This window comes from Phoca vitulina, unplaced genomic scaffold, assembly GCF_004348235.1.
Source record: "Phoca vitulina isolate PV1807 unplaced genomic scaffold, GSC_HSeal_1.0 scaffold41, whole genome shotgun sequence".
In the NCBI taxonomy this organism is placed as follows: Eukaryota; Metazoa; Chordata; class Mammalia; order Carnivora; family Phocidae; genus Phoca; species Phoca vitulina.
In genome coordinates this window covers 12,258,271-12,277,496 of record NW_022589744.1, presented here as the reverse complement: position 1 = coordinate 12,277,496, position 19,226 = coordinate 12,258,271, and the positions used below count along the sequence as shown (strand labels likewise).

At 57.2% G+C, this 19,226-nt stretch overlaps 1 protein-coding gene across 3 annotated transcripts; it reads left to right on the top strand.

Moving 5' to 3' along the window:
- Positions 1 to 1,375: 1,375 nt before the first annotated feature.
- CYGB (cytoglobin) lies at positions 1,376 to 10,975 on the top strand. 3 transcript variants are annotated; one of them, XM_032429775.1, is made up of 4 exons: positions 1,376 to 1,624; positions 6,498 to 6,729; positions 7,026 to 7,163; positions 9,651 to 10,975. In XM_032429775.1, exons 1-4 carry the CDS (start codon positions 1,482 to 1,484, stop codon positions 9,720 to 9,722), a joined length of 585 nt encoding a protein of 194 aa, XP_032285666.1. In that variant the 5' UTR covers positions 1,376 to 1,481; the 3' UTR covers positions 9,723 to 10,975. The 3 variants fall into 3 exon arrangements, with proteins under 3 accessions (XP_032285666.1, XP_032285668.1, XP_032285667.1); XM_032429777.1 differs by having other exon boundaries at positions 7,026 to 7,189; positions 9,711 to 10,975; XM_032429776.1 differs by having other exon boundaries at positions 7,026 to 7,189.
- The last annotated feature ends 8,251 nt before the right edge of the window (positions 10,976 to 19,226 follow it).

The window sequence follows — 19,226 nt, the reverse complement described above, 5'->3', positions numbered from 1 at the left end:
CCTGAGCTCCAGGGAGGGCCAGAGCTGGGGCTCCAGCTGGGCTCTCTACTTTGAAATATGATTTTCAACATACCTAAACCAAAGCTGAAGAGGAGAGCCAACCTCTTCTAATACTCACAGTGGGACCCAAAGTCTTGAGAAGGGTGGGGTCACCAGGGAGCGTTCGGGGGAACTGGACATTGGCCTCGGGCTGGGGCTGGGAGTCAGAGGTGGGACCCGGCCGTCCCAGGTCTGAACAGTTACTTGCAGGGTAGGGACCCTCTGGCTCTGAGGCCCAGCCCCCACCTCCGGTCCTGTGGCGCTTACACCTCGCAGAGCAGGACCACCAGGACAAGGATTTGTCTCCTCCATTCGCAGAACCGCTGCCTAATCTCAGCCTTGGCAGCTGAGATGTCTCCAGGGCCTGGGCCTCCCCAAGATTTCTTGAACCTTCCCCCCAGTACCTCCTTGACCGGCCGGCTGCCTTTCTTGTGGACTTTCCTCCACCAGGGCCGGAATTCGGGGTAGCGCCTGTTTTTTGCTTGCGTGTGTCATTAATAAACCACTCAGGGACTTTTTTTTCCGACGCCATGTGCACGCACAGGGTGGGCGGGGGTGGTTGCTGGCCGGAAGGAAAGGGGACCGCAGGCCTCCCGCGCTGAAGTTCGACAGCTGTCCCCCATCCCCGCAGCGGGGGATTCCAATACGGAATTGGAGCAGGGAAGGGACCCCAGTCCTAAACCCTCCGGAGCCTGGGGTCGGGAGCTCTGGGAGTGGCGCCGCGGCCCCCAGTGGCCGGCTAGGGAGAAGCCCGGAGTGAGCGTGAGCTCAGCTGGGACCCCCGCGCCGCCGGAGGGGCTGCGTCCGCCCCCTCGGGGGGGCGGCCACGCCGCAAACGCCTGGGAGTGTTTGACTTTGAGTCAGTTCCCCGCCGCGTGAAGGGTGCACACACGCGCCCGGCCCGACACCGCCCGCAGCGTGAGCCGGGACACCGTGCCCCCCGACCCGCGCCCGCCCGGGGCGCACTCCTGCGCGGCCGGCACAGCCCGGCGCCGCGTGACCGTCCCCTCCCCCCGAGGCCCCCCCAGCACTCCCACCACACCTACGCCCCAGCCCCGCCCGGCGGTCAAGGTCCGCGGTGGCCTCGCGGGCGCCCGCCGCGTCGCCCCCACCCCACCCAGCCTTCACCTTGCCGGAATTGGCTCACCGACGCGGGGTTGGGGGTTTGGAGCGGCTTTATTTTTTTTAACATTTTTCCAGCAGAACACATCCCCGCCCCCCGCTCGCGGTCCCCCGCCCCCCGCACATATACCCTGCACACACACACACACACACACACACACACACACCCGGCGCGCACAGACACGCTCCCTCCCTCCGGCGCGCTCTACCCCTCACTCGCCAGCCCGCCCGCCGCGCACGCAGCCGGCCCCGGCTCCCCGCGCCCGGCGCCCCGCGCCCCGCCGCCGCCGAGCGAAGCCGGGCTGGGCTTGGAGCTGCTCATGGAGAAAGTGCCGGGCGAGATGGAGATTGAGCGCAGGGAGCGGAGCGAGGAGCTGTCCGAGGCGGAGAGGAAGGCGGTGCAGGCTACGTGGGCCCGGCTCTATGCCAACTGCGAGGACGTGGGGGTGGCCATCCTGGTGAGGTAGGTGTCACTCCGGCCCGGCCGAGGCCGGGGGAGGGAGGGCGGCAGCGGCTCCGGGCAGGGGCGGGTTCGGCCCGGGTCCGAGCTCCGGCGCCACCTCTCCAGCTGAAATTGGGGCCGGGCCTGCCCGGGTGCGGGCAGTGTGGGGCGCCTTGGGGTGGGCGAAGCCCTGGCTGAGCCGGTCCTGGCTCTGGGCGTGGGGCTAGGAACTAAGAGCCAGACGCAGGAGGAGGACACCTCGGTCCCTCTCCTCTCCCGGGCCTCAGAACTCCTGGCTGGGCCAGGCATGCCTTCTTCACCAGCGACCCCAACCACCCAACCCAGCTCCCACAGACACACATTTCAATTTGTGTGCTTCAGCTGGGGACTCCCCATTTTAGAGGCAGGAAGACTGAGGCTCAGCCAAGCAGAGGGACAAAGAGGAGCAGACCCCTCTCCAGCTCAGCCCCTTTCTGTGTTCACAGCCTCTTGGAAGGACAGAGCAAAGAGCCAGAGAATAGAGGTCAGAAGGAGTAGGACACTAGGGTCCGGCTTCCCCAGCTGGCCCCTTCCTGCCCCTAGGGGGTGGGCGGACAGGGAGCTCCCAGGTGAGGCACAGGTGAGTGGAGAAGTGAAGGGTCCCTAGGGTACCGTGCCTGCTGAGCTGAGGAGGGAAAGGAAGAAGTGTCAGGAGTCAGGACCCCACCCTGGAATGACCACTTGAGGAGGAAAGGCCATGTGTCTTGGGCTCAGGGGTTACTCAGGTACCACAAGCCCCCAAAGTAACACTTATTTGCACACCACACACTGGTGGACACATACCGTTGCTCTATAGTTAATGTCCCCACCCCACACAAGCTAGTAACAGACTACAGCCACGGAATGATGCTCTCTTCCCACACATGCTGGTCCCTGGGGCCCCAGACCCACATTCACCCTCAACCCTCTGTCCGAAGCAGAGGGAAACGGCCAGATCTGGGACAGAGCAGGGCAGCCTTATTCTTTGGAGATGGGGTGAGCCCTTGTTTGTGGAAGGGAGAGTTGAAATGCATGCCTGTCTCCCAGTCCTGGCCCCTGGCTCTGGGTTCTCTGTCTCCCTGACTCTCTCTGCCTTCTGCCTCCCCTAAGCCTGAGACCTACCCAGCTCCATATCGATATGCCCTGATTCCAACTTGGAAACAAATTTTGGAGGAAGAAGAGCAAGAGGCACTCTTGAGTTGGAGGAGAATTCCTGAGGAAGGCAGCTCTTTGGGCAGCCCCGAGACCCAGAAACATGGCGGGGGGGTGATGGTGGGGAGGCTACAAGGGGGTTTCAGATCCCAAAGCCATCGGACATTCTGAGACACAGACCTACACGTGGGAGCACCCACACAAGCACACGGTGGGTAGTGGAGTCACAGATGTGCCAGACTGCTGCCCCGGAGGGCGGCTCTTTGCTGTGTGTGTCGGCTCACGCGAGCCCACCAGGCCTTAGGATGCACCCCGGTGTGCACATGGGTCACCAAGAGGAAAGGAGGTGGAGTCCTTAGGGCCTTGGAGATTTGCTGTCCCGACACCCTGCCATTTGCCAGGGAGGACGTGGAGGGGACGTGTCCAAGGTGCAGCTCCTGGGGTACCACCCAGCCTCCCCGGGGAATGGGGGTGCAGAGGAAGGAACTGAACACTACGGCCAGGGCTCTTTCTTGAGAGTCTAATATTCTGACAAGATCTTTCTCTCTATGCCCCTGCAGTTCCCCATTCCTGAATCTTAGGGAGGCTGGGTTTGGGTGGGTGGGGCGGGGTGGGGGGGCATTTACCAATGTGCTCAGTGCTCAGTGAAGGTCCACAATTCATCTGAGAAGGCCTGAGATAGCAGTTAGATCTAGCCTGCTGGTCAGCCCAGGCCACACTCCACCTGACCCACCTCTGTGTTGATGGGAGCCCAGCGCTGGCTCAGCAACTCCCTGCCAGACCCAGGCCCCACCAGCCTGCCCCTCCTGGGTCTCTTCCTGCTCCCTGCCCCCTGACCTGCCAGTTGGGGGAGGCTTGGTTAAAGGGAGGAAAGGGCAAGATCGATAAGCTTCTCGGGTGTCCCAAAGGCCCCTCCCCAGATCCCGTGCACCTCAGTTCTGTCACACCCCGCTCCCCAATTTCACACATATCCACAGGGACAGGCCCCAGTGAGAGCCTGAGACACTAGTCCTCCGGCCCATTGCTCTCGGGTCCTCCCTCCCTGCTGGGCTAAAGCCAGCCGCACCCCCGTGCTCTACTTCCCCCCCACCCAGGAGTTCGCAGCCAGGAAGGTGGTGGCAGTGCTGGAGAAGCTGTCTTTGGGTCTGAGCCAGACCCCACACCTGCACTCCAACTGAGAGGGAACACCCATGCTCTGGGAAGCCTCCCCTCCCGGTTGTAACTCTGCCGCCTTCCCCTCCTCGCACTCAGACGAGCCTATTTCAGGCTCTGCTGGAAGCCCAGATGCCTCTGGGAGCTGAGAAACTCCCCAAGGCTGGCTGCTGAGGTTTCTCCCCGGCTGACAGCACAGGCCTGGACTGGGAGGGTCGAGAGAGTGCCTGCGGAGGGGCCGGGGATAGAGGCCAGGATGAAGGAGCAGAGCATGCGGCCCCAGACTCCCCTGGTGCAGCAGTCGGGCTCCCTGGGACCGTCACTCCTCAGGGCCATCACCTGGACCCGGGGTGTTGGGGCAGGAGACTCACTGGGTCCCAGGCCCCTGTCTCCCTGGCATAGCAGTCTCTCCGAGGCAGGATGGGGTGGGTAGGGTCTCTCCTTCCTGGCCCTGCCACCCACTTTGCTGGGCAACCTGGGGCATCGATTCCTACAGCAGAACATGGGGATAAAAACAGTGCCAACGTCAGGAGGCTATTGCAGGATTAATGAAACAATCTAGTAAGTGCTCAGTAAGTCTTCCCTGTTAGCTCCTCATCAGTAAAATGAATATAATGCCTGCTTGGTGGTGGCAATTAAATTAAAGAACAGGTGGAGATGTTTTGCACGTGGCAACACACCAGGCAAACAGCGATCATTATCTTTATGGCAATGTGAAATGCCCACAGCCTAAGATACTCATTTAAGTCCAGATTGGGTTCTTCACATTTGTCCTTCATGCAGTGCCTCTCCAGAAAAATCCACTGTCTTTTCAGACTCATTGCCTCATTTGTCCTCACCAGTATATCTGTGAAGTATCGGGCGGGAGGAACTCCTCTCACACTTGTGCAGACAAGAGGTTGTGAAGTGGTTTGCCCAAGGTCACCCTTGGTCTCCACATGGGCCGTGTCCTAGTCACTCCCCCTGCCAGCAAGCAGCTTTGTCCCCTGAAGGGATGGCCCCAGCCAGATGCTCTTTCTGCATCTGTTCCAGCTCTCTGGCCAAAGGGCTGATTTGGCAGATTATCAGCTTTCTCTGATCACAAAAGGGGACACTTCAGATTTGTGACACCACCGGACAAAACAGGTTGTCCCAAGACATTCCCTACACGTTCAGAAGTTCTGATCGAGTCTCCGCGTGTACCTCCCCCAACGTCCAGCTCTGGCTGGGAGAGGGGATGCAGAGGTCGTCGGTGTCATCCTGCAGACCACAGGGCCCTGGGCTGAGGTGATGGGTCAGAGGGTGTGTGAGAGCCACAGGCCCTGCCCTTGGGTTGTGGGACCCAGTCCAACAGTCAGAAAGGGAAGAAGCCGTAGAAGGTGTCGGGAGAACCCCTAATGGCCTTAAGGGGAAAACAGTCACCCTGGGCAAGCCCGGGCACTTGGGGGAGGCCAGTCCAACGTGAGAAAGAGTGAGGAAGACATCCCACCTACGGTGTGGAAAGGCTGGCCGGCCCAAGGAGTGCTTTACCAGCAGCTGGAGGGGGCTGGAGGAAGGTGGCTGAGTTGGGACAGTTTGTCGGAAGCCTGGAATCCCAGGTTAAGGATTTTGACTCTGTCCGGTAGGCAATGGGGAGCCACTGAGTGTTTTTTTGTTTTTTTTTTGTTTTTTTCACTGAATGTTTTTGAGCACGAGAGTGACCTAACAAAAGTGATATTTGGGGCGGGGCGGGGGGGGAATTAGACAATCTCAGGTAAACTGGAGAGGCAGGGAGAGAGCTAAAAAGACCTGGGATCTGCCACAGGATGTGCTGAGGCTTCTTGGAGAAGCATGATGTGCAGATGTAAAGTAATGACGGAACCACACTAGGAGGGTAAGACTAGGCCGTAGCTCTAATTAAATTAGCCAATCAATATGTGCTACTGGCTGAGGAGGAAAGCAGGTCGTGAGGAGGGAACAGACGAGTTGGCAGGAGGACTGAGTCGCATTTCTTCCCTCCGTGGACTGGGTGACCTGAGCTAGGTCACTCAGGCTTTACTTTGTCTGCAAAGAGAGCTCTAACTTGATCGCAATAAAGGCTGGCATTTACTGAGCACCCCGCGTTCACACTGTGCTGAGGACTCCACCCGTGGTTTCTCAGTTCATCCTCATAGCAAGCCAGGAACAACGATGCCCATTGCATGGATGAGGACACTGAGCCTCAGAAAAGTAAAGTCACTTGCCCAAGGTCACGCGGGCCCGAGATTCCAGAACTAGAGCTCTTACCCTCTCTGCTGGGACTGGAGCCAGCCTTGAAGGGTGTGTCGGGTTTGGAAAGGAGGCCAGAGCAAGAAAGACAGAGGCTTGGGGGACAGAGCTGACAGTATGCAAGTCTGGCGGATGGAAATGGCCAGGACCTGGGGGAGGGGGGTTGGGGGAGGTGCACGTACACCAGCTCGGCCAGAGGGAGGGTCTGCATCTGAGGGACAGCTACACAAGGTGGTGAAAACATTTTCGGGTCCTGCCCCTCCTACCCTGCACCCCCATCATCTTGGCCACCTCGGGGTGGGGCCATGGCAGCCCCTACTTCAGCGCTCACCTCCCCTCCCACCAGGTTCTTTGTGAACTTCCCGTCGGCCAAGCAGTACTTCAGCCAGTTCAAGCACATGACCGAGCCCCTGGAGATGGAGAAGAGCCCCCAGCTGCGGAAACACGCCTGCCGGGTCATGGGGGCCCTCAACACCGTGGTGGAAAACCTGCACGACCCCGAGAAGGTATCCTCTGTGCTCGCCCTTGTGGGCAAAGCCCACGCCCTCAAGCACAAGGTGGAGCCCATGTACTTCAAGGTACGTGGCTAGGTGGGCGTGGCCAGTGCACCACCCAACCTGCTCTGCTCTGGGAGCTCCTGGGGCAACAGCCGGTGACCACTGGACAGCCCAGCCTCTTCCCCCAGCGTGGCTGTGACAGGGAGGGGCGGCAGGATCGGGTCTCAAAGGTGCCTGGCTCCCAAGCTGCCAGGCTGTCGTGTCGTCAATGATCCCCTTGGCCAAACTCTGGATAGAAGGGGTGCTGGGGTTCCTGGGGGCTTGGGGGGGTGCAGCGCACCCAGGCACTTACTTTCCCCTCCTCCCTTTGCTCCCAGATCCTCTCTGGGGTGATTCTGGAGGTGATCGCCGAGGAATTTGCCAATGACTTCCCACCGGAGACGCAGAGAGCCTGGGCCAAGCTGCGTGGCCTCATCTACAGCCACGTGACCGCTGCCTACAAGGAAGTGGGCTGGGTACAGCAGGTCCCCAACGCCACCACGTGAGGAGGGTTGAGGGTGGGCCGGGCAGCCTCCCCGCCGTGTCCTCCCCTGCCCCCTGATCTCCCATCTCTCCTGGGCACAGGAGCTGACTGCTGGGGCAGGAACACTTCCGGGACGCTGGGTCTGGGGTCTGACACATTTAAGAACAGGCACGATGGGAAAGGGCTCAGCCCCTACCACGGGCTGGTCGGAGCAGTGAGCCCTGGACAAATTCTCCTTCTCTAGGACAAGAGAGCACTCGGAGACCCCCAAGACCAAGGCCGCCCAGGGCAGCTCTAAAAGGTTCCTGGCGGGAAGGCTAGCTCATTGGGCCCAGAGGCAGGCCAGGCTAAGTCCGACCACTTCCTCCCTGGCTACCAATCACATGGGGCTGTTTTTCAGCTCATGCTGACCAGTGCTCCGTCCTGCCTCTGCCTCGATAGGGCTGGAGCCATGAGAATCACGAGGATGTGTGCACACAGATGCACATGCCCAAGCCCACGAGGGGCCTGCGAGGGTATCACCACCACGCATACCGTCAGCAGTGTTTACTTGTAGGCTGACCCTGGAGGCCAGGTTCCCAGTTCTGGGGTGAGGGCCGGGGAGATGGGCTTGAGGAGGGTGGCCAGCCTCAGTGACTCCAGCTGACTCGGGGCAGGAGGGGAGGGCTGGCCCCCAGACATGGTGGCTGGGAACACTCCGGCCTGCCTGGGCCCCCAAGGGGCAGGCAGCTCTGGGAGCTCAATGGAGGGGCGGAGGCAGAGCTGGAGTAGGAAGGAGGGAGAGGAGCGTAGGCGGGAATGGGAAGCAGGGGTCAGCCAGCGGCCCAGGACACGCGTTGTAGAGAAACATTCCCAGCAGTTTCCCATGGAAAAGGCGCGTCTCCTCCCTGGGCTCCAAGCTGGCCCACGGAGCTTGCCGGGACCTCCTGCTCACAAGGCCTCCAGGCCCAGCTCTGGAGGAGGTCCCCTGAGGGCGACCTTGGGAGGCCAGGCCTCCTGACCTTCCTGCTGCTGACCACACCGGCCCCAGCTTGCTCCGGCTCCCTTCCCCCACGGCGGCACCACCCCAGGAGAGTAGAAACCTCAGGAACTTCTGGCTACAGCCAGGGAGCGACTCCAGATGTGCACAGCTGGGCCCTGGCCTACCCCAGATCCCCGGGGAGGGGGGGGGACGGACGGGAAGCCGGCAGAAGATCTTTACCTGCCAGAGGAGGGGCTGGTAGAGCCCGGAGAGCGGCCGGAAGCAGACAGAGGGGCCAGGGAGGGTCTGTGGGGGGAAGGGGCTTGCCCTCCCACGCCTCTCCCCAGGCCGGCTCAGCTCCAGCTGCCAGAGATGAGTTTGTTTACAGCCAGGAGACAACACTTCCTGCTTCTAGAGAAAAGGGCTTTTTTACATGGGCCTAGAGGAACTGGAGAGGGAGAAGGAGAGAGCTGGCCAGCGTGAGTCCCAGTGAATCAGAAACACATGGACGGCGTTTCCCGACACGAAGCCCTGTCCCCTCCCCTGTCTTGCCCCAGCTGGACCCGTGGGACTTACATCTCACCAAATCCCAAACATTAAGAAACCACCAGAATCTCAGTCTGCCCATTTCTGCTCCTCGTGGAGTGAATGGATGGGCTGTTGTGGGGACTGGCTGGAGCCCTGCATCCATCTGGGCCTGGGCACCTCAAATTTGTGTCTCCCCCCACACCCACCAGCCGTGAAGTCGTGGGGATTGTCCCCTCGTCCCTTTGCACTTTCACCCCCCCTACCCCGGTCTCCTGAGGGCACGGGTATGGGCCCCGAGAAGGCGTGTCTCCTTGGGCGTGGGGCCTACAGACCCAACCTACTGCTAAGGTCCAAATGGGTTCAGATGGTGGGAGGGAGTTACAGAGCAGAGTTCTAGAAGGCCTCGGTCCAGCTTCTCTTATCAGGGAAGCAGTGGTGGGCCAGATGCCACTGTTTATTGAACTGTCTCTGCTTAAGGGTGTGTGTGCATTTTTTTTTGTGGGTGGGGGAGTCAGGACGTTGGGGGGCATGGTGATGAGTGCAAAAGGGCTGCGTGTGCAGAGAATGCCTATGGGTCACAAGAAGGGTACCCAGACAGGCCAACCAGAGAGGACACGGGTCTCAGAATTAACAGGAGAGGAGCTGATGTTTGAAAGGTTCTTTGTGGTTTGTGAAATCTGTTCACACAGTTGATGTTACTCCATTCTCATAGAGGTAAGCACGGCAGACGTTATTCACATGTTGGAGAGAAAGATCTGGGGTTCAGGTGGGCCACCTGATTTGTCTGAGGTCACGCAGCAAGTTTCTGGCCAAAGGGGGCTAGAACTCGGGTCTGGCGGGTTGCTTCCAGCTGCAGCGGGCTGGGTGTCCCGGCAGATCGTGTCCTGCCTTGCCGTCGTCCCCTGACCCCTCTCCCCTGACCCCCTTATTCCCTGACCCCACTCCGTGCCCCTTGTAACCTCTTATCTCCATCTCCTATCTCATCCACAGCCCACCAGCCACGCTGCCCTCTTCGGGGCCATAGGACTCCCTCTTTCCTCCCCCTCCCAGGCAGCACCTTGAGCAGAAGGCCGAGTTCTGAAGACCCTCCTTGACCCTCCATTCCTGGGTGCCAAGGAAGCTGGAGGAATCCCTGACTCATCTTCCCGGAAAGAGGCAGCCTCTGTTGTGGCCACAGTTCCCACTGGAGCCGCCGGGAGGTGGCGCTGGCTGTGGGGATGCGGACCCCAGCTCAGCGGCCTGTGGGGGTGGGGGACGCTTCCTCCCTGAAGAGCTGGGCCCACTCTTCTTAGCTTTTCTACTCTCTGTCAGAGACCTAGCTGAGCAGCTGACAGGGGTCCGGGGCAGGTCTGAGTCTCTCCGGGAATAAGGCAGCCCCGTTTCTATCTGCCCGACCAGCATGCAGGTCCCCACATCACCTATCTAGAGCATCATGCACACTCATCTACCATATATACAGATATATTCTATATACAATCTCTATATAAAATATATATATATACATACATATCTATACTGTGTATCTACGGGGCCCAGAGGCACATGTGAAGCCTTGGTTTTGCCCATCTGCGTGTGGGGCAGGGAGGGGTCCTGGTCATGCCTCTGGGCAGAGGACAGAGTGTTCTGGCAGAGACGGGGGTCCCATCTCAGCACAGAGAGAATCTACGCCTGTGGGTAGGGTGGGGGTGACCCAAGGGCCTGGGTGGGCAGGGTGGGGGTGACCCAGCTGGCCAGCAGAGTCCAGCCCTTTCTCCAACCAGCTCCGCACATTCCTGCTTTCCACTTCTAGGTAAAAAGGATTTGGCTTTCCCCCTCTCCCCCTGCCCCAGAAAGGATGTGGCTCCCTGACTTGCTCCAGCATGGGCAAGGGCAGACCGAGGGGCCAGCAGTGTGGGACAGGAGGACCCCCCACCGGGGGAGGGGCCCTGGTGCAGAAACCTCGAATGCCAGCCCCATCTGCCTTTGCTGCTAGGAGCCCAGCGGGAGTGGGGCTCCACGCTGCTGTCAGTGATGACAGGCCAGATGCCTCTGTCCCATCCTGCAGCTCTGCGGGCCGAGGGCCTTCCCTCCCTGCCCCCTGGCTGCTGGCTGCCAGTCGGTCCTGTCCACCCATCGGGGTCAGAGTTGCTGGGGAACCCCCCGTGTGTGCCCCTCGGTCACGTGTGCCATCCGCAAGGATGTCTGGTTACTGTGGCTTCTGTGCCGTGTCCCCTCCTGTCCCATCCTCATGCAGCCATGCGTGTAACTGCCTGTCCTTTTGTAGTTTCTGATGTTTGTAACCAGACCCAGCCGTGTCATTAAACAGACTCCCTCTTCCCGCGTCTGCGCCACTCATTCTGTCTTTTCCTGCCCACTGCCACTCGCCTCTGCCTCCGCTCCTTAGCTCGGGGCTCAGGCCTTTTCTTGAGAGCCACCCAAGGGCCCCCTCCCCTGTGCCTCAGCCGTGGGTCCGCGAAGTTGGGGCTCACACCCGGGGTGGACGCCCCGAACCGTGTAATCAGAAGCACGGGCTGGAGACTGGAAGCGGGGCTGTGGAGGGCCAGGAAGGGTGTCTGTGCTTGTTTTTAAAAAGTCGAGGGGCTTTTAATCTTTTGTTCTGGAAATCTCCTCCCTGGGAGAGAGCCAAGGATTGGGCCCCCACCTGCCCGAGGTGAGCACTGCGCATCCCACACGGGGGGGGGGGGGGGGGGGGTGGGGGGGGGGGTGGGGTGCAGGGAACAAAGTTCCCAGAAGTGCCGGCCGAGGGTGTTTGAGAAAGGAAGTCTGCTTATACCATCTGAAACCTCTAGCACCTTCCCTGAGCTCTCAGCTCCCAGACCCCCTTCCCAAGCCCTGGATCCCGCACCCCACAGCCTCAGGCCGGCCTGTCCCGCCCCACGCATGATGGAGGCAACCTCCAGAGCATCAACTCCCCAAGGAGGGACCAAGAGGTCACCCCCCCTGGGTGGGCTGCAGGAGAAGCAGGAAGCAGCCTCCAGCCACCCTTGGGAGGGCTCCTGGCTGCCTGGGAAGATTCAGCTGACGTTCAGGAAGTCTTGTCTCCCAGACCGTGAACTCCTCGAATGCAGGCTACACCTTCATCTTCTGGGCCTGGCACAGCAGAGGTGCTCAATAGAAGTCCAAAGAGTAAATGAATACCACTCATAGAAAGCAAGACCAGTGCATGGGGCCAAGAGTGAGCTGTGTGAATGAGGCAGAAGTGTGGGGTGGAGAGGGCAGCAATGGGCAAGGCCTTTCCAGGGAGGCAGTGCTGCAGGGCAGGGTGCTGCACTCTGGAGCCAGACTGCCTCCTAATGCTGTGTGGCTTTGGGCAAGTCACTTAGCCTTTCTGAGCTGCGTGGTCACCTCTGATTTAAAATAGGAGTGAAAAATAAAATAAAATAGGAGTGCACAAGGCAGGTACCTGGAGGAGGAGGATGTAAGCCAGCCACAGTACTGGGGACGTGGGCATGCTCAGGACAGGGTGACTTGACCATCAGACCATCGGAAGCAGCAAATGGAAGGAGGGGAGAGGGTGGGCTGGCCAAGACCAGTCTTGAGAGGAAAGGGGAAGGCAGTGAATAAAGGAGGGAAATCGCAGGAAGCAGGGCAAAGGACAGGGAGATCCTGGGCTTGATGGCCCCTGGTGAGCTCAGGCTGAACCGCAGCCAGAGGGCTGGGGACAGCGGGAGCTGTGAGAGGAAAGGGGGCCTCTGTGCGCAGGGTGGGGAAGAACCTCTGGGAAGAAAGACTCCCCTCCTTCACTTCAGTTGGCATAAGTGGGAAGGAGCCTCTGAACCAGGCAAAACTGGAATCATTCAGGAATGTGGCCCTTGAGAAAGTTTATCCCCTCTCCCCACCCCCTTGACATGGGACACGGGCAATTAGCGACTCCCCCTAGACCTGGGCTAGAGATGCTGCTGCGTAGGGGTGGGGTGGGGGAGGGACAAGTCCAACCATGGCCAGCTGGGCAGGGCCCGGGTGCCCCCAGTAGGCTGTCCCCTGGGTAGGGGAGCCAGGTCTGGGCTTTTGTGCTCTACACTCAGGGATAGCCTTGTCGCTTAAGAGCTAAGCAACTGGGCCAGCTCCCCCTGGCTTGCTCCGGCTGTGAGTGATGGGGTGACAGGAAGGGGGGTTGCCCAGGCTGCAGCTCCTTCCCCACCAAGCGGTCCTGGCCACGCAGCCCCACAGCGCCCCCTGCTGGCCGCTGGGCGGGACCCTCACTGGGAGGCCGCGACCTTCCCTTCCTCCTCCCCTTACCTGTGGGCCCACCTTCCTCCCTCGCTTTAAAAGACGTATCCTGAGGCACAAAGGAAAAATGTGAACCCCCATACCTATTTATGAAGATATTCTCCCATATTCTGAGCCAGGTGGAAAAAGTTAATAAATGCTCTATTAAAAAACAGACGAGAGATAAAGCACCCCGGGTGCCCAGATTGTTGGCTCTTCTTTGTCAACACCTACAAACTCACTCATTTCTGGTGGCTCCGGGTGTCCCTCAGCTTGTGGCCACACGGCCTTCTGTGTGTCGGCCTAAACCCAAGATGATCTCATCTCGAGATCTTTAACATCTGCAAAGGCCGTTTCTCCAATAAGGCAGGTTCCCGGGCTCCATGAATCTGGAGGCCTCCACTTAGCCCGCTATACCCGTAAGGGGAGGAAAGAGCAAGGGAACAAGCAGGGACCCACCTGCTCCTCCTCCTATAAGCCAGACACTTGCGGGGCCCTGCAGGTCTGGCCGGGCCCTGCTCCAGGAATTGTCCATCCTGGCGGGGAGGAAGAACTTGGTAATGAATGTGTGAACAGTGGGGTAATTTCAGACCAGTGAGGACAGAGTCTTGGGGGCAGGAGGGAGCTCCTCTAGAAAGGCCTCACCTATTTTCCTCCAACACCCTCAGAAATGCACCTCATAACCCCATTTTATGACCCATTTTATAACTGGATACAGTTAACAACTTGCCCACAGTCACAGGGCAAAGCAGGAACCCCAGGCTGACCCCAAAGTCTGAGCACCGCCCCCCCACCCCAACTCCCATCATTAGCAGAGAGATGCAGAGTGAAGCACCCAGAGCAGAAAAAAAAAAAACCCATCACCCCTGGCCTGGCCTCCTAGCCACTCTCCTGCTTTCATAGTCTGTCTCCACTCAGCACCGGGCAATGCTTTCTCCAGTCTTGTCGGCCCCAGTGCAGACCTTCCAACGGCTGCCAGGTCCCAGATAGCCCTCTGGGGTCTAGAAGGCCCTATAAAAGGAGTAGCTAATAACAGGGGAGGTTAATGAAGTCAAGAAGGGATCTGGGATCTGAGACTGTTGGGAGAGGTGGGACGGCCCCACACAGAGCTTCAGAGAGACAATGTGTCCACAGACCTAATGTTCTGTTTCTCATTCCTGAACCAAGATCTGGGCTGATGGTGGGGGCCCAGGTGTTCCAAGCTCGGGAGGAGCGGCGGGATCCAGACCGTGCATTTACTTCTACATCCCCTTGGGTCATGGAAAAGACTTTGGGAGCCTGAGGGAGCAAAGCTCCTCCAAAGAGCTTTTGTGGGGCACCTGGGTGTCTCAGTCGGTTAAGCGTCTGCCTTTGGTTCAGGCCATGATCCCAGGGTCCTGGGACTGAGCCCCGAGTCAGGCTCCCTGCTAGGTGGGAAGCCTGCTTCTCCTTCTCCTTCTGCCCCTCGCTCGTGCTCTCTCCCATATAAATAAACAAAATCTTAAAAAGAAAAGAAAAGAAAAACAACAGCTTTTGCATTTCTCCAAACAGAGGGAGGGGCCACCATTTCAGACTGGCATCAGGAGACTCTTGCTGGGGGCACCTGGGTGGCTCAGTCGTTAAGCGTCTGCCTTCAGCTCAGGTCATGATCCCAGGGTCCTGGGATCGAGCCCCACATCGGGCTCCCTGCTCAGCAGGAGAGTCTGCTTCTCCCTCTCCCTCCCTCCCCGCTTGTTCTCTCTCTCTCTGTCTCTCAAATAAATAAATAAAATCTTAAAAAAAAAAAAAGAAATTCAGACATATACAGAAAGCATTTGGAGAATGCCTGGTGTTCATGGGGCATCTTGAAACAATTTATGCAAATGGAGTCCTAAGAAATAACGGCGGACACATATATGGCATATCTCCTCTGCTCACATACACACTCCATTGTCCCATTGGTTCGCTTACAAAATACAAGCTCAAAGATAAGAGTATTAGACAAATAGACAGCAGAGCGTTAAATCTGGTACAGACCCCTTCCGGGGCACCTGGCTGGCTCTGTTGGTTGAACACGCAACTCTTGGTCTCAGGGTTATAAGTTCAAGTCCCACGCCGGGTGTAGAGATGACTTAAAAATTAAAAAATAAAATAAACAAAATAAAAAGAGCCCTTCTGAGCACAGGGCTCTGTGCTGCTGTCCAGGTCACGTGCCCATGAAGCTGGCCCTGCCTCTGGACAACAGCCTCTGGACAATAGCCACTGGGGGACCGAACCCACCAATGAGCTTGGAAGTGGATCGTCCCCTAGCCAGGCTTGAGATGCCCACAGGTCCCGCTAACACTTGGATGATAGCCTCACAAGATACCCTGAGCCAAAGAACCCAGCCGAGCCACACCTGGGCTCCTGAGCCACAGAAACTGTGAGATAATAGTGTGTGTTGTTTTAAGCAGCTAAGGTTGGGGGGACTTGCTAGGGCAGCTGATACCTTTCTGTAAAGCAGAGCTTTCCTTCCCCCAAAGTGGGGCTATTTGGTTACTTTGAAACACTGTTCCTACTGAAAAGATAGATGGATAGATGCTTGAGATTTTCCCTTTATTCACTTTTTTTTTAGTCATCTCTCCACCCAGCGTGGTGCTTGAACTCACAACCCCGAGACCAAGAGTCACACGTTCTACAGACCGAGCCAGTCAGGCGCCCCAACACCAGTTTTCAAAGTAAGATATTGGTTTAGTAAATGCCCCACTGGGGGGTCCCAAGAGTTTCTTCTGATTTCTTCTGTTGAAGTTTCTTAGGAACACACAACTTTTCACGATTCCCGTGCATTTCAATCATCTACGATCGTTTTTCTTTTCTTTTCTTTTTAAAGATTTATTTATTTATTTGAGAGAGAGAGAGAGCATGAGCAGAGGAAGGGGCAGAGGGAGAGGGAGAGAGAATTTCCAGCAGACTCCCCACTAAGCTTGGAGTCAGACTCGGGGCTCAATCCCACAACCCCAAGATCATGACCTTAGCCAAAATCAAGAGTCGGATGCCCAACCACCCAGGCACCCCTACAATCATTTTTCTTTTTGATGTTCAGATTGTTCCAGTTTGGCCAGTGGGAGTCCCTTCCAGCTGGTTCCTGGGTCCTTCTTGCATGATGCCATTAATCTTTGAAGGCTTCCTTGCTCTCTGCCACAAACAAGGTATCTCAGGCTCCCCAGGCACTTTCTCCTGCCCCAGACCCTCAGCCCGCCGTTTCTCAGGGGAGCCCTGATTCCTTTGGTGGTGCCTTCTATTCAGACACTGAGATCTGGATGCTAGGGGTCATCATACTTACAATTTGCCTTTCCCCCCAATTATTAGTGGGCTTGGGCATCGGGTATATTCACTGACAATTTTCACTTATTCTTTGAATTACCTGTTCTTATTCTTTATCCAATATTCCTCTTATGTTGTAATTTTTAAAAAGATTTTATTTTTAGGGGCGCCTGGTGGCTCAGTCGGTTAAGCATCTGCCTTTGGCTCAGGTCATGATCCCAGGGTCCTCGGATCTTAAAAAAAAAAAAAAAAAATTTTTTTTAGGTAATCTCTACACCAAATATGGGGCTCGAACTCATAACCTGAGATCAAGAGTCGCACGCTCCCCTGACTGAGCCAGCCAGGTGCCCCTCTTATTTTGTAATTTTAAAATTGATGTGTAGCACCTCTTTTTTAGTTTCTAGATATTGATCCTTTATCAGTTACAACCATCGGAAGTACTTTCTCCCATTGCGTGGCTTCTCATTTTATCAAGGGCGTCTGTTATGGCACAGAAGTCTACAGCTTTTATGTCATCAGATCCGTCAATCTTTTTGTTTATGGCTTCTGGGTGGGGCTCCTAAGGGGGGAAGTCTTCCTAGGGAGGCCTCAGCTCCTCAAGGTTAGCTAAATTGCCTAATGTAAGTCATCAAACAGCTAGTTAGTGGGTATACTGGAGTATCTGTCACCAAAGCCAGTGTCCCCCCAACCCACGGCCCTCCCAGGGTGACTGCAGCCTCCAAGGTGAGGGAGGGAAGATGCAGCAGCGACCCAGGGTCTGCAGGATGAGCCCAGCCAGGATACGGAAGGTAATGTGGGCTCTGGAATAACATTCAAAGTCCGTTCCCAAAGGCCAGTCAAAATGACCAAATCTGGGATGAGACTAGGATGCCTCAGAGGAGGGCTGATAAAGGACTGAGAACAGCACGTGCAAGGACCAGACTGCTGGGAGAGAGGCAGAGATTTCAAGGTCACCAGGGGGGAGGAGACAGCACCCCAAAGAAACAGAGCTGAAAAGCATCTCGGGGCCCCAGGAGTCTGACCACATCAGCCTCTGGACACTGGATGCCCCAGTGTTTCACCTGGGTGGCAGGCAGCTCTTAAAATACCTGGTGCACCCTAATAGAGAGAGGGTCACTGGTGCCCCTTCCTGGGTATGACCTTCTGAAAGGAGGGCAGGATGGCAGAGAGAAGTTACATAGGCTTTTGCAGCTTACTAACGCCGATAAGCCCTCTGAAGAGCGAGCCTGTGGCCTTAATGCCTGTCGTATTTAGGTGGGGCTGCCAGGTTTTCTGGTGAGAAAGCAGGTGGAGGGAGTAAAGATGAATCATGCCTTCTCCAGGTTCCCTAGACCACGTGGGGCTCCTTGGTGCAGCACCCCTCATCGCCACTAGGTGGCGACTTTGCACCATCAATACTAACGGCCAGGGCCCAGCGAGATACTGGCTCCCTTCTCCGAAAAATCCCTCAACTTTACCCCGCCCAAGCTCTCTTTCTTGACTTTGCCCCCCTAGAGCCCGTGGGTGGGGAGATAAGCCCAGAACATAAATGGAGAGGACATCTGAGGTCCTGGGTCAGCCAAATTCTGGGTAGAGGGGATGCCTTTCTGATCCTCTTCTCCGCTCAGGTCCCCCAGCCTCTTTCCCCATCCCTTTGACCTGGACCTTTTTTTTTTTTTAAAGATTTTATTTATTTATTTGACACAGAGAGAGATAGCGAGAGCAGGAACACAAGCAGGGGGAGTGGGAGAGGGAGAAGCAGGCTTCCTGCCGAGCAGGGAGCCCGATGTGGGACTCGATCCCAGGACCCTGGGATCACGACCTGAGCTGAAGGCAGATGCTTCACCCGACTGAGCCACCCAGGCATCCCCCTTTAGGCTAATTTTAGAAAAAGTTTAGACTGTGTTTTCTGTAAGCGATAAAAGTAATACACGCACATGGTATGCGATGAAAAGCAAGTGTCTGTCCCGCTTCTCTCCACTACCCTCCCACGCAGGGTCACCCCACACATGCACTTCCAGAATGTGTTTGTGGATCTACCGGCAAATACATGGATGTTCTCTTTAAACGTAGGTAGATGGAGTTACGTTAACATGCACCTTGCTCTTTTTCACTTCATGTATCCTGGATGTATTCCTCATCAGCACACAGAGTTGCCTAACTGCTTTTAACAGCTGTGTAACATGACCGCAAACTATACCCCTGGTCTATTTGACGCCCTTCTGCCCTCCGGCTGCACAGGTGTCTGGAGTTGCAGCCAAGGCCCCGCTCAGCGTCCCTGCACCTACATCGCTGGGCGGGGTGCTCTGTTTCTAGGGGGCAAATCCCTGACGGCTATCAGCACCATGAGTCCCTCTCCCCCTGGGGGCTCCTACAGTTTCCCTGGTGTTCCTGGGCTGACCCCATGGCTCAGGTATCTGGACCATTTGCTAGAGTCTAAAGTCAGATTGTGAGACTTGGCTCAAACCCCAGCTTCTCCACTTCATCTCCCTCTGCCTCAGTCTTCTCATCCCTAAAATGGAGAGGATCACAGTGGTACTACTTCTGACTTGTCACAAGAGTTGAGATAACACATTACAGCCCTTCGATCAGGCTGCCCTCATCCTTCCTCTTATAGCCCCTGTGTATTTCCACCTCCGTGCTACCGAGCCCCAGCTCTTCGCACACAGGCCCTGGTCTTGTTCCTCTCTGTGCCCACGGCCCCCAGGCATGTGGTGGGTGCACAATAATCCGCCCATGCATTTGCTACCGGGGATCAACCCTCCAGCTTTGGCCCTTTCCCCACCCCCAACGCTTGGGGGATGGGGACGAGGAAGGATGCCTTTCCTCTGGATAATCCCCAGCAGTCAGGAGCCCCTCCTCCTCTTTTCACTTCTTAACCTCCCACCCCCATCCCACTTAGGAGCTCTGTAAGGGGCCAGGCTGTCCCCTGAGACCAACAGGACTGCCCGATTCTGGTCCCATAGGTCCAGGCCCCTTCCCCCCCAGCAGAGTCTCCCTTCAAACTCTGCTCCTCCAGGCAAAGCTGGTAGGGCAAGATAAGCGCCTCCAGGGCTGAGAAAGGGGCCTGCAGACCTTGGAGTTCCTCCCAGCTCCCCTGGCCACAGTTTTGTCTAG

Coding starts and splice junctions, on each gene's coding strand:
- CYGB (XM_032429775.1), top strand. CDS start 1,482: ATGGAGAAAGTGCCGGGCGAGATGGAGATTGAGCGCAGGGAGCGGAGC. Junction 6,730..7,025: donor TGGAGCCCATGTACTTCAAG/GTACGTGGCTAG, acceptor CTTTGCTCCCAG/ATCCTCTCTGGGGTGATTCT. Junction 7,164..9,650: donor CCTACAAGGAAGTGGGCTGG/GTACAGCAGGTC, acceptor TCTCATCCACAG/CCCACCAGCCACGCTGCCCT.